Here is a 14,320-nt window from a genome sequence, read left to right on the forward strand (position 1 = left end):
CAGGACAAACCACTACATCACGATCTGTCATTGGTGGCGGTGTGCACAGCTCTAATGAAAACAAACCCAAATAAGGCAGCTGGCCCAAATAATATCCTCAGGCATGCACTCAGGGTCTGCTCATCAGAGCTGGATGGTGTATTCATAGACATACAATCTGCCCATCCTTTAAGTACATTACCAGTGTGGCCCTCTCCAAGAAACATACTGCCACATGCTTAAATGACCATCATTCTTTTGGACTAACATCAATTGTGATGAAGTGTTTTGAAAGGATCAAAAAGACTGTCCTGGCTACCTTGGACTCTTCACTTTATGCACACATACAGAATCAGTCCACTAGAAGGTAGTAACACATCTGTGAAAATGCTGTTAGTTGACTGAAGCTGCATTTAATGCTGCAGACTCTCTGAGAAGCTGCTCTTAATCAGACTCACACCCTTTCTCTGTAACTGAGCTCTGAACTTCCTGTAAGATAGACCGCACTCAGTCAGAGTTGGACACCAGATATCAAACATCAGAACTGTGAGCACTGGTATTACTCAGGGGCACGTGCTGAGTACACTGCCACATGCTCGCTTCACATATGAGAGTGAGCACCCCCCTAATCAATACCAGAATTATAAAATTTGCATATGAATCTAAAGTAATTGGGCTGATTACTGGCAGGGCTGGCATAGAGAAGAGAAGTGAAATGACTAGTGGCCTGGTGTCAGGAAAATAATCTTGCCCTAAATGTAGATAAGAGCAAGGCGATCTGAGGAAAAAACACTCCAAGACAGAGGTAGAGGACACACATGAGGTTGGATTTCACCTGGTCTCACAATCAGCACATTGACTTTACTTTCTAAGATGACTAACAGGGCCCAGCTTCACTACTCAAGACAGGAACACTCTATTGTGCGAGACTGCACAATAAATCACAGGATCATCTTTTCATTAGTATATGACATTTACACCAACAGGGCTGTCAGCATTGCCCACATCAACATCAAATACAACACACACTCACAACACCACCAGTTAACAGGTAGGTGGTAGATTCTAAAGGTAGATGCAACAGGAGTCTGAAATCAAAGACTGTAAGTCTCAAATCAGACTCGTGAATAAGACAGTCAGTTATGCCTCTCTTCAACCCCACCAATATTATTGACTATTACTGTAATTATTATTACCTGCTATGGCACAAATTTGTAAAGACCGGTTTGCAAATATGGACAAAGCAGGTACAACTCAGGTTTTCAAACTCAGGTTTGTTTTTAAAACTAATTTTAGTGTTTGCATCTTCAATTCTTGCAATCTCTGTAAAATTTCCGGATTCTTTATTTTTATTTTATTTGAATAATTATTTTTTTTTATGTCAAGAGATTGGCAAAATTAAGTGTAAACTACTGCTTTTATTTCCACAGTATGTATGCCAATAAAGCCTCTAAACTTAATACTCAGTAATATATACTTTTCACAGTACTGTGAAAACAGTAATAGTTTTCACAGTACTAATAATCCATTCGTATAGCCGGTGTTAATAAAAGCAGAGTACCTATAGCCTAAAAAGCCTGTCTGTCCATGACGTCCATGTCCATTTCTTTCTATTTTATACACGGATGACCTGCTGTCGATATTTTAACACTACCAGTAGGTGGCTGTAATGAGCCTCAAAGTTGGATGTCTACCGATTTGACACACCAAAGGAAGACGCTTCTCATTCATTGTTGTTGCTAACTGTGTTCACTTTTTCTTTGATAACTAAAAAGACGTTTATTTCTTTCCGCGTTCGCTTCTTTATTTTTGAAAGGTAATATATTTTTAATGTTTCTGTAATAACATTGAAACGTTTAGCCTGTTAGCTTAAGTAACGTTCCGGTTAGCTACTAGGAAACAGAGTAGCTGTGTAGTAGTAGCCGTGTAGTAGTAGCCGTGTATTCAGAACCCCGTTTAGGCCTTTGGTCTTTTATTAAAACGTTATCGAGAACGAACACTTAAAACATTTACCCTTTTTCCTCGGCTACTGCTCTTCGTGGTTTCGTAGACAATAATGCACTATAATTGTTGTTTCGAGTGATTTACACCTAGATTAGAAGGCGTTATCACTGGCTATTAGCGAGCTAAAAGTTACAAACTATGTTACCTATGGCGACAGGTGAATTTTTTTTGTTAATGATGGCATTGCTCCATCAGATGTTCCGACATGTATATATATGTATCTGCATATAATTTTCTTTCTTTAGGCTCAAAAACCTCAAAGTACCCGAGGAAAGATGGAGGCGCCACCTGTTACTGTAATGCCTGTCACTGGGGGCACAATTAACATGATGGAGTATCTGTTACAAGGTAAGATATCATGCATCCACCGAAGCTGAAGCAAGTAAGCAGGCAAATAACAAGCCCTGAGTGTTATACATAGCATAAGGTACTGATAGTGGCAATACTACAGATAGTAGCTTATAGTAACAAAAATGCAAAACAATAGCAATAATCATTTAATAGTTGCATTGTGCAACTGTTCAGCACAATGAGTAAAGTTACATGAGCAACATCCTTTGGTGTGAAAGTGAACAGTGTTACATATGTCACCTTTGACCTAAATTATTATGCACTAGCTCCTAAATAACAGCTAAATTCTTATTATAATATTATTATAAATAATTTTTAAAATGGTGCATTTACAATGTTTAAAACCTTATTTCTTAACTTGGTCACTCAATTGTAGAATACTGTGGGCCTTCTCCTGGACAATCGCAGTTTTGCCTAAAAAATGTATGGTCCAAAGTTTTGTCATGTATGATTGCTGTGAAGTTTTATCAAATACTTTTTAAGATATATTTTCTTTGAAATATGGACCATTGAACCTCTTCCAGCATTTTTTTTGTCATACATACCAGATGTTTGAACACAAATATCTGTTAAAGATAATACAGTTAAATGCATATGATTTCCATATCCAGATCTGCAGATCCAATCTGTCTCATATTTAAACGCACACCAATTTTTAATGGTATACAATTGAATTTCACAATAATGCAAAATAGAAAATTATTTCTTAGTTATAAAAATGAAAACAAATCTTTTTGGGGGGTTTAAATTTCATGCTGGATTGAGCAAATGTGAAGTTGTACCACAAAAATGAAAAATACATGCATAGTTTAACCCAAATAGACCAAAATTCTAAATTCTGGAGGTTTCAGATGGTATTCTGATAAAAAGATTTTGATTTATTGAGATAAGTTTAATAAATCAAAATGAGTATTTCATGACCTACTGAACTGTCTTATAATTTACTAGGTTTAAAATATTACTGCATGTGCCCTGAAAGTGGGTGGATGTGTATTTTGTTTGTTTTAAAGGAAAATCTTTGAGGTATTTGATATATGAAGCAAAAATGTCAAAGCAAACATTATATATGTACAAACTATGGACGATCTGAGATAGTGGAGACTATATTTATAAATATAATATGTATAGAGTCCTGGCCATCAAATCAAATGTCATTTTTTTGTATTTGTTCCTTGTGCACTTTATTTAATCAGGGAGTGTGTTGGACCAGGCCCTGGAAAGCCTCTTGCATCGCCTTCGAGGTCTGTGCGACAACATGGAACCTGAGACGTTTACTGATCATGAGTTGGTTTACCTTCTCAAAGGCCAGCAAGGAAATCCCTTCATTTTGCGTGCCCGCCGTTCCCTCTCCCACCCAACTGCTCCATGGCACCTACGCTACCTTGGCCAATCTGAAGTGGGAGACAAGAGTCGCCACGCTTTGGTACGCAACTGTGTTGATGTTGCTGCCACTCACAGCCTTCCAGAATTCCTCAATGAGATGGGCTTCCGCATGGACCATGAGTTTGTCAGCAATGGACACATATTTCGTAAAGGTGCAATGAAAATTGTGGTCAGTAAGCTGTCACGCATACTTGTACCAGGGAATACAGAAAACACTGAGCATCTATCACTTTCATACCTGGTGGAGCTGAGTGTGTTGGCTCCTGCAGGACAAGACACTGTGTCAGAGGACATGCGCAGCTTTGCTGAACAACTCAAACCCCTGGTTCACTTGGAAAAGATTGACCCTAGCAAACAGAGACATTAGCCAGTTTTCCACAAAAAGGAACTTTCCCCGGGTGACTGGGAACCTTGGGAGGGACTCCATGAGTTTCCACCAGAGGAACCAGGTCTAAGTCAACTTCTGAGGGAATTATTTCACTCTCAAAAAAGTTCCTTCTCAGGGCAGTATATTTTGAAAATTCAGTAACATTGGTGTTGGGGCTTGCAGCATTGAACAGAACTGATTGGCAGCCTCCTTGCACTATTTTAGTTAACTGCCTGAGCTATAGCTGATGTTATAGAGAGGGAGGTTGTTTTCAAGTGGGATAGTTTTTGAATGAAGGGGGGTGGAGGGACTAAACAAAGTGGTGAGTTAGAGGAATAAAATATTTTCTTTTTGTATTGTCTCACAACGCTTATGTTCTAAAGCAAAATTAAACATGGTCACACTTTTATGAAGGAAAAGCCATGTCTGAAGTTCTGGAATTTCCAGATTTTGTGTGAATGGAAGCAAAGATTCATCCTGTCCTCTGTGGCTGCTTTACTGTGTGCTTCAAAGAGACACTGACCTGCAGGTATGACACAAAGAGCAGGGAAAAGAGACATAGACGCCTAATATGTAACGTCCTCATTATCAACTATAAAGCCCCACTTTTAAAAACACCTGTCACTTCATCAAAGAACTAATGTGCATAACCATTGTATGTTCTTTTTGTTTGTTTGTTTTTTAATAAAATAAAAAAAGAGTCTATATATAGTCTTGGTTTAACAGTTACTGTTTGGTCAATTTTTAATGAGATAGAGAACATTTCAGCTAATACTGTCAAACATCACTGCATTCTACTAACTTTTACCAAATCATGGTTCTATAAGTTGGGCTGTAGGCAAGCTTATACCTGTGCTAACAATCAACACAATTCCTGGAAAGCCGAAAAATGATATTAGTTGTTTATTTTTGCAAATGATAACAAACTAGATAATAGTTTCCATGTATCAACATTTCAAAACAGAATTTGAGATGTATGATTTTGGGTATTTTTCAGTTTATTTGAATCCTTTTTACATTTAAAGTTTCTTTTCAACACTCAGCTTTCATGGATATGTTCACTTCATCCCACTAGGGGTCTCTGTTTCTCTTCTTGTAAATATCCTGATTGAAGCAAATTGGATGCTACCTCACATCATCTACATGAGCTGTGGTTGCCATGGAAATAATTAGCTGTGAGATCTGCACATCTTTCCCCCCCACTCTAATTAGCTTTCTCAATTGCTTAATGATACATAGACCTGTGAAAGCCTTCCTTTCTTCCCCTCAACAAAAGCATTGATTTTCCCTCTCTTTCCCCTCTCATTTCTACTGTTAACCCATTAGTGGCTCTTTCATGGGAACATGAGCTGGGACTATTACACATGAAAGCACTGCATCTGCTTCAGGTTCTCCACTGTTAATATCAAAATCCAGAAAGGCCCATGCAGTAGTGTGTCAACATTATGGCCCGATCTAACTGCAGAGACCAAAGTAACTAATGCACATCCTGTCAGTTATGATAATAATGTTGGTAATAAGGCATGAGTGCTTCTAATAATACCCCTACAGGAAGATGCATTTGCAGAGATTGAGATGTAAAGTGACCGCGTGCATGTCTGAGGGGGAGAGCTCCAGGGCAGATGGCTGTCTCTACATGTTGACCTACCTGCGTATCATGGCTGATGAGGACAAACTCACTGAGGTGGAAAGGTGAGATGGCAGTGCTTCCACATGCATTTGGTGCAAGTTGAAAAACAACACAAAATGAACTTTGAACATTTACTAATATGTTAAAAATGTGTACTTTTCTAATCTTGTTTTGAAGTTAAGGTTAAATTGAACTGCTACTTGGTACACAGGAGTTGCCTGTCAGTGAGACTGGATTATCTGATGGAGACAGTTTTATGTTCCAACAACCAGAAGCAGACTGCCGGCCCTTAGGACTAAAGCATGATGTTTCAGCTCTGAGTGAATTATGTATTAAAGAGGCAGATGCCTCCTTGCCCAAGGCTTTATATGTCCAGCATGGATACACTACAGTCTACTGGCTTTCTTCCACTTAAACTTGTGTTTAGCACAGTGCTCTTTGGTGATGAGCTAGACTCCCACTGCACCTCCACTCAGCACTGCATTGCCTGGAGAACAGAGGCATAGTTAGGCTAATCAGTGTCTTGGCATCAAGCCTACTTGGCTATTGTGGATGTAGCCAGCCACTGACTTGCACAAGTAAGAGATTTAACTCATTGCTGGAGGCAATATGATCCGTTCTGTGGTTTATTTCAAGAAACTGAGACCAGAGCGACACCCTTTCAGAACGTGATATGGTTAAGGTTGCAGTACTCGAATGATTATTAATCTTATTCACTTTCATTGTTGGGTTGTTAATACTATTTCATAATGCCTGAAGCCTGAAATACTTTCATCATCGATTAATTTTTCAATTTGACGACGCAGAGAAGGGTATATTCTTTTTCATCGCTTACTCCCAGCTCCAGGAATATCAGTTTTCTTTTAATGGATCATCCAGTCTGTAAAATGTCAGAAGAGAATAACCAAAAGAAAACAAAGTACAAGTCTCATTGAAGTTCTTCAAAGAACAATGTTTTGCCATTATTGCTTATTTGTTTCTAACCAACAGACCAAAGTTTGACAGTATTTAATTTTCAAAGTGGTAATTGATCCACCACCTAAAATGACTGACTCTACTGTGGACACTAACTGAAAAAGGTAATTTATTCTTCTAGTTGTGCATGTGCATTTTGTCTGAAAACATAGCCTTTAATAATCTTTGGCATCAGTGTATTATAACACAATTACACTCTCTTCAGCTTTGAGCATGAGAGCGGTGCATGCTGATTTCCCTCTCTGGACCATTTGGTCGTTCTCTGTTTTTAACGGTTAAATATAATTAATTGGCTAAGGCTAAGATTGTATTAGTTAATCATATTCTGTTAGCCCTCTGAAACAGGGATGGAAGCCATTACCTGCACATGCCTTTACTTTCCTCTTTACAACACAGTCTTAATTAAAACTCTTGGCACCAATTGTCTTCGCTGCCTCTGTTCATAGTTGGCAGTGAAGATGCCAAGATGCCACAGAAATCTGGCACTGGCTCGGGGCAGGAAGTCTTCAAGTCAGCCTACTTTGGGTCAAAGCCAAGAAGGGGTGAAATCCAGCGTCGCCTACTCAGAAATGTTCCCAATACTTGGATATGAGCCTTCTCCTTCCTGTGTCATTGGGAACCCATATGCTTGTTAGAGAGTGTGGGTTATTTGCTGAGAGGGGAGGGAGAACCAAAGGAGGTGCTTTCCCAGACAGACATAGATCTCCCTAGGGTGTTCTTGTGGCTTCTCTAGATTCCTCTACTTCCAACCGTGCTGGGCAGAATGGGGTGCAGGGATAAATTGCACAACACCACAAGGTTGTGAGTGATGGCTAAAATGCCAGGGCCAAAGAAATCCGTAAAGGTATTATAGAAATAGTTGGGGGGGAAGTGTCCCTTTCCTTATTTGAAAGAAATTCCAGAACAGTTTCTAACCATGCAAAATAACAGGCACAAAGCTCTGACTTGTTGTTCATGTGGTGCTCTGCCTTGCTTGTGGCTGACTGAGGTGATTATTGCTGTGCAGAACACGCTGTTCTAGGATCAGCCATTCAGTGCTTTAAGCCAGCCTTGCTGCCTCTGGTATGTCTGGTATGGGGACAACTTAGCCATCAGCCTGCAGGGACTGAAGTTGTAGTTTTTAAACTTGTGCTGCCAGAGCCTTTGTCTTTGACTCTTAGTTCTTTGCTTTTCCCTTTTTCTCTTGAGACTCACTCCTGCTGTGGGTCTCTGGATCTGATCGTTTGCCTTTTTTTTGATAGTCACAATTACTTTTCTTTCGCTTCATTTTGTAATCAAGACACATTGTGTATTCTCGAGTGTCACCAAAATTGTGGCATTCATAAGTGTTCCAGGGGAAGCATCTCAAGTAGAACCTTGTCTCGGAGACTAGAGGCTACGAGAGGCTTGACTCGCTCCACCTCTGGTTTGATTGAAATTCTTGGCATGCAATAATCAAAATACAATAAACCATCACCCATTAATTATATTTGTAGTCAGAATAGGGTTTCTAGGCTTATTACACACAAACTATTAGCAACATGGCATTTTAACCATGTGATTGTACTGATGCTGAACGTTAAGTCATTCCGTGACACACCATATGACACATCCTCCCACATTTAAAAGCGTGCTATTTTTGACGCATATTTCTCAACATCACTCATGTCTGAGTGCACAGTGTGGCCTTGTTGTGCAACTTTTAAGTACTGCTTCTGTCCACAGTTGAACGCAGGAAAAAGGTGGAGTCCTCAGACAGTTTGAGACACCTTTCTGCACAGGGGCTGTTTTGATGATGGATGTGTCATTGAAAATGTTTATTTTAACTAAAGTGTAGTGACTAGAATACACACGTCTAAGGGTCTGTAGATGATGTATAATTGTAGTGAAATGCATTTTCCCTCTTTTAAATATTTTGATGGCAATGGGTTGACAGCAAAAAGCCCCCACAGGTTATAGCTGTTAAAATGCTTGCTTGGAGTGGCTGCCTCACTTCTAAATAATATTAGTTTTTATTTATTCATTCTTTAATTCTTTACTGGAAGTGAGAATCTACAGAAGCAGGACTGTTTTAAGGTATGAAGAAGTGAATAAGTAATACTCTCCCTACAACAACATCACCACTGCATGCGTGAGTCCGCCTAAAGCTGTCAGGCAGTGTTTCTGTAAACATGTAAGTTCCACAAATCTTTCTTAGATTGATACAGGTAAAAGGGTCAGGTAGCCTAGTGTTTATAAGGGGAGATGGCCAATCGGATTCAAGCACCTGTGACTCTGTCCCCGCCCAGCCGTCAGCTCTTAGAAGAAGGTGGTAGGATAAAGGATCGGAGACCCCAACGCATCGACCCCTCGGTCAGTGAAGCTAAAGAATTGCGCACACGGGTCTGACCGGAGCTCAATGCGCCGGGCAGAGTGTCTTTGAGGCAAATGCGTTTAGAAATGACAATATGTAAGTCTTTTGTTTACCCTCATTTATGTGAAGTATGGAGGAGATATATATATTTCTTTCATTCTGGCATCTGAAGCACCCCCCCCCCCTCCGGATTAAAATCTAGGGTTAACTAATCTCGGTTAATCTGAACTAAATCTGTCTAATCGGCATAGAAAATTACACTCACTGAGGTATTGCCCGCAAATAATCAGCGGAGCCGGGCGCCGTATATTCTCCCTGAAGGGCATTTGGACGTTGCACACCGTGCACGCGACAATTTGTTACGCTCAGACTTTTTTTTTTTAAAGAGAAAAACCCGTGTCGCAATTGTGCAGGAATTTTCCCTTTCTCTGTGTTACACATTGTCTTGTTTTATTAGGGCTGGACACGGAGGCTGGCACACAAAGCGCCATGTGACGCTCCGCCACAAAGATCATTATGCGGAGTTTTTATTAAGAATTTTGGGTTTTTGCCCCCTTCGTTAGTAGCCTAACTGAGGCGCAGGAGAGAGGAGGGAGAGCAGCAGAGAAAAGAGGGAGAGCGAGAGAGAGAGAGAGTTCGGGATTTCGCTGTAATCATGTTTGGAGAGTATTGATTTCGTGAGCGCACTCCAATTGGCAGCATCTCTACTATACAGCGCCGGCGCGTCATCCTCGGTTCACATCGACGGAACGAGTTGTAAGCAAATGAGAACATGTGTGGGATCTGAGTGAGTGAGAAAAGGCAAGGGGTGATAGAGGGGAGCAAGAGGAGGTGTGATAAAAGCCAATTTTATCAGCCCGACGAGTGGATACGAGATTTGATTGCCGGACTATTTTTCCCTCCTTTATATTTTTCAGACAGGGAATTTATCGATTCGTCACAAGCGCACGCCTCTTCATTATAATTGCAGACAGTTGGGTGCTGTTCAGGCTGAATGGACTTGAATGTGCCGCTGCCAGCTTAATCCGTGCAGACTGGAAGATTTAATAATTCACGGTAATCACGCATTATCGCCTCAGTGGATGCTCTCTACACAGCCCTGGTGATTTTCCCCTTCTTTCCCGTTTCTTCCTGTTGTCTTCTGGAGGATTTATCGACGGCTGCTTTTGTCCTTATCTGAAAGATCATCTGTTGCTGCAACTGGATTGAGAAGCCCCCAAGACTGACACGGGTTTGAATGTTTTAAGGTGATGCGGACTGCCAAATAAATAGTTCAGTCACCATTAGATAATTTACTTCAGGTAAAATGGACAAGAAATTATTATTACTTTTATTACTTCTGCTATCTCTACACGCGAGGCTATGATTTTTCTTTCATTCATCATGATTCTTCTACTCCGCTGAATTGCCCATTATTGATTCAGACTGAGTTTAATAGCCATATTACAAGGCAAATTCCTACTTGAAGACAGCGGGATACGTGAATCGTGGAGGTATTTCCCCACCCTTGCTCTACGTTTGATTTATTCTTTTTTTCAACTGAAGGGTAAATGTTGATGATGGAGGACGACGAATTAGACGCTCATCAGGTTGATTCGGATTTCGAGCCTCAAAGCCGCCCTCGCTCATGCACCTGGCCGCTGCCTTGTCCACAGGATTTCCCCGGTGGACACGAGGTGAACGTAGGTCTTCCACTGGCCAGCATCAAGGTAGAACCGGAAGACATCCCCGCTTGCAGAGCGGGGCTCGTGGGCGGAACGCCGGGAGAGCTGAAGCATCCAGCCGGCGCCCCTGCACCCACAGGCGCGACGCACCCATGCTTGGCTGGCGCAGCTCTGGATGTCACCGGACCCCTGCGCAAAGCCAAATCCTCCCGGCGAAACGCGTGGGGGAACCAGTCCTACGCGGATCTCATTACCCGCGCTATTGAGAGCACCCCAGAAAAGAGACTCACACTGTCACAGATATACGACTGGATGGTCCGTTATGTGCCCTATTTCAAGGATAAGGGCGACAGTAACAGCTCAGCTGGCTGGAAGGTAAGAAATAAAGCAGCCGGGCCAGCGTGACAAGGTTGTGATAATCACAGTGATAATATCGATTATTATTCCTTTTCACTAAGCTATTATGATTCTTTCACCCCGCGTGACTTACACGTTACCGTGGGATTCCGCGTCTGTTACGCATGAATGGTGCCATGCGTTATCTTGTCTTAGTTCATTACTGCCGTCAGTCATTTTAATATATCACTGAGGCAAATTGTAATAGAGTGGAGTGGAATCACTTGTTACGTCTTTATATAGAAAAGAAAAAAATGAGACAGAGAGAGGAAAGAAAAAAGGGGCTTTTCTCATCCCAGCTGCAGAGAGCCTGGTCATGATGGGCAGCAGTGTTCATAATAGCGCATAAAATCCCCTCAGTGGGAATAGGACCACAGAGGTTCACGATGAATCTTACTACATGCTGCTAATAATAGGCAAACAGAGAAAATCATCCCATGCATTTTCATGCAGAGAGAAAGTCCAGATCTTTTAGTTATGATTAAAACATATCTAAGAATCAATTGAGTGACACTTGTAGGAGATCACAGGTCAACTGACCACCATGTAAATATTTAGTGGGGCGTCTACAATTGACCACAGTCCACTACCACCGCCTGTCTGGCTGAGAGCCTAGAGTAACCTCCTGGACATCTGCCCATGTTATCAGCCCCTGCTCCCAGCCTCATCTTGTTTCTATTCATTATAGGCAGCTGAGGACAGCGAGAGGGGGCAGAGGGATCAGCAGGGCAGCAGTGCTTGTCCTGATGGTGTAACTTTGCAGAGCTGAGCTTTGAGACTAGATGTTAGTTGATTTTCATGTCAATACAGAAAAGACGTGCTGAGTGTGATGGCTCTTTGTAGATGCAGTGCCAGTAGGTTATGTGTATGTAAGCAAGATGATTAGACAAGATAAGAGATCTTTCACATTAACTTCATGTTAAGCAACCACACTTCTCTTCCAACCTAATGCTTGGTGCTAAATTTATCTTGTTAAATACTTTCACATTATTTCTATTCATCCACAGGGTGTGCCATTTACACCATAACATATCAACAAATATCAAAGTAATGGCACGAATTCAACTTGCATTTGTCTCATCTTTCTGAGGAATTAACCTTCTTTCAAAACATAGTCTGTCACCAGAGCTGAGTCTCATTTTTTTTTCCGGGTGGGGGCCTCAGCTGTAGCACCTGACTGTCATTTTAAGCCTGTCCTGTTAAACTGAAATGACTGTTAAGGTGTGGCCTCAGGTAGACTTCTTCATTAGCTCTCCATTTACACCAGCAACCACGGGGCTTCTTTATCTTTCGCGCCAAAGCCCTACTATGCTATTTATGAAACTGCAAATTAAGGGTGTTGACAGTGGCAGTCTGAGGTCCTGTGCTATTTCAGGCCACAGGCGCGACGCGGGGCCCATTCCAGGTAATGATGGGGGATTAGGTAAGTCGTTTACAGCAGGCAGCCGTAATGTCAGTAACAGGCCTGACCTGGTTTTGGTCAGAGACAGAGAGGTAATATAAACATACACTTAGAAGTCACATGTGCAGCTCATCTAAAGGAACCAAGCAAACAGCTGGTGGAATACTGCCGCCCAGCAGCATACCTGTACATGCAACACAACATTCATCTCCAAGTTTGTAGTACCTGTGGCTCAATATATAAGAGTTGCATATGAAATCACAGGATGTCCAATCCATAATAAATGTATCAGTATGAAGCCACATGGACCCCAAATCCATCTGCCTTCTCTCTTACTGTACATGTGCATAAAACAGGTGCACTCTGATACATATAATTTTACAACCACATCAAGCAATTAAATTTGACACTAGTATTTGTGAGTTGGGAGTATTCATGACATTTTGATCCCAATCAACAATATTGTATGAGCAGAGCCTTTCATGTAAAACTCTTTTTTTTTTCTATAGTGGCAGAGAAACAGGGAAAACAAAACAAAAATAATACGGTGATGCAATCAAATGAAATTAAGTGGTATAAGTTTGCAGTTTCAATGCGAAGTTCAAAGGTGGAGGTTGGTTTTCTTGAAAGGAGTGGTCGTGCTTTGGGGGGATAACCAACTTAAAGACATTGAAATCTCTCGAGGCTGTTGTTATTGAACATAGCGGTTCTAGAAAAATCTTATAGAGCAGATTGTGTTGCCGTGACTGCAATTGGAAAGGATGTGATGCTGGCTTGATGCTGGGTAGTAGACAGCCAGTACACCTAGACAGTGCCATTAAGCTCCTATAAATACCTAATGGCTTCTGACTTCTAGGAAGGCTGCAATATTCTGAGGTCACGGCTTCCTAATCAGCTCCTTAGTGGAGGGAGGATAGAACTGTGTTCTTGTGAACCCCTATTAGATTAGTGGCAACTTCACTGCCTTTTATTTTCTAGTTTTCTGTACATAAACTGATCCAACCCAGAAATTAATGGGATTTTGAACTGATGTTAGTGACTGATACTAAATCTCCTCCATATATGTGTGTCCTTTATGTATTCAAGGCTACTTACATCTGAGTAAAAACATCCATGAGTGCATGTGGACGCATTCTGCATTTGTGCGTGGGAGAAGCACATGTCAATTGCAACAAAGCGTCAGGGTTGGTAGTGTTGTGGGGGCTAGTGCAGGGGGAGGGGCTGTCTACTTCTATTGGAGTGTGTGCTTGGGGCTGCTGATTGGTCTGACAGCATGTCACTGCGGTGAATGGTATATAGTCTTACTCTTGACTTCATAATGCCTCTAATGGCGGGGTACCACTTGGTGTCGGGATTGCCCTCTAGGCTCCCACAAGTTCATTAACATCAAGGGTGTTAGAAGATGCCATTGGGATTCTGGGGTGTTGTTTTATTGTATAAGCCAGCATGGGTGGTTATGGAATTCACAAATCCATAATACAGCAATGCTTTTGGTGTATTAAGTATGTTAAAGTATGTTAAGTATGCTTTATTTCTCTATGTAATTGCAACTAATAAGCACTGATGTGGAATAATTTTCTTTTTCCGTCTACTTGAAACATATAGTTTTTCCTCATTGTGCGTGCTCTGCCAGGAAATTTTCTCATACTTGGAGTGGCCAGACACCAGGGGATTGTGCAGCAAGTTGGCAAGGGTGCAAGGCAGTCACTTAGACACTTTAATCCAAAGCAATTAGACTGTTATTTATAAAGTGTATTTAGGTAGAGGTCTGTGCAGGGCCACAAGGGCAAAAGTTCATGCACACACACACACACGCAAAAGAAAAAGGAAAAAAAAA

General features: G+C 41.3%; 3 protein-coding genes across 4 annotated transcripts in view; all 3 read left to right on the forward strand.

The window, feature by feature from the left end:
• Positions 1-529, forward strand: part of LOC102208704 (uncharacterized) — a 3,730-nt gene extending 3,201 nt beyond the window's left edge. The window contains exon 5 of the mRNA XM_013911605.1: positions 476-529. Within this exon, the coding sequence (XP_013767059.1) occupies positions 476-529 (54 nt within the window). The remainder of the gene's footprint in view (positions 1-475) is intronic.
• Positions 530-1,590: 1,061 nt separating this feature from the next.
• Positions 1,591-4,783, forward strand: med18 (mediator of RNA polymerase II transcription, subunit 18 homolog (yeast)). Of its 2 annotated transcripts, none has more exons than XM_005736126.1 (3): positions 1,591-1,795; positions 2,229-2,331; positions 3,528-4,783. In XM_005736126.1, the coding sequence occupies exons 2-3, from the start codon at positions 2,259-2,261 to the stop codon at positions 4,082-4,084; spliced, it is 630 nt and encodes a 209-aa protein (XP_005736183.1). In that variant the 5' UTR covers positions 1,591-1,795; positions 2,229-2,258; the 3' UTR covers positions 4,085-4,783. The 2 variants fall into 2 exon arrangements, with proteins under 2 accessions (XP_005736183.1, XP_005736184.1); XM_005736127.1 differs by lacking the exon at positions 1,591-1,795 and adding an exon at positions 1,826-2,140.
• A 4,831-nt stretch (positions 4,784-9,614) lies between these two features.
• Positions 9,615-14,320, forward strand: part of LOC102212723 (forkhead box protein O1-B-like) — a 28,530-nt gene continuing 23,824 nt past the window's right edge. Inside the window, exon 1 of the mRNA XM_005736128.1 lies at positions 9,615-11,060. Within this exon, the coding sequence (XP_005736185.1) occupies positions 10,572-11,060 (489 nt within the window). The 5' untranslated portion in view covers positions 9,615-10,571. The remainder of the gene's footprint in view (positions 11,061-14,320) is intronic.

Source organism: Pundamilia nyererei, unplaced genomic scaffold (genome assembly GCF_000239375.1).
Source record: "Pundamilia nyererei isolate P.nyererei 1_Seehausen unplaced genomic scaffold, PunNye1.0 scaffold00067, whole genome shotgun sequence".
Taxonomy (NCBI): domain Eukaryota; kingdom Metazoa; phylum Chordata; class Actinopteri; order Cichliformes; family Cichlidae; genus Pundamilia; species Pundamilia nyererei.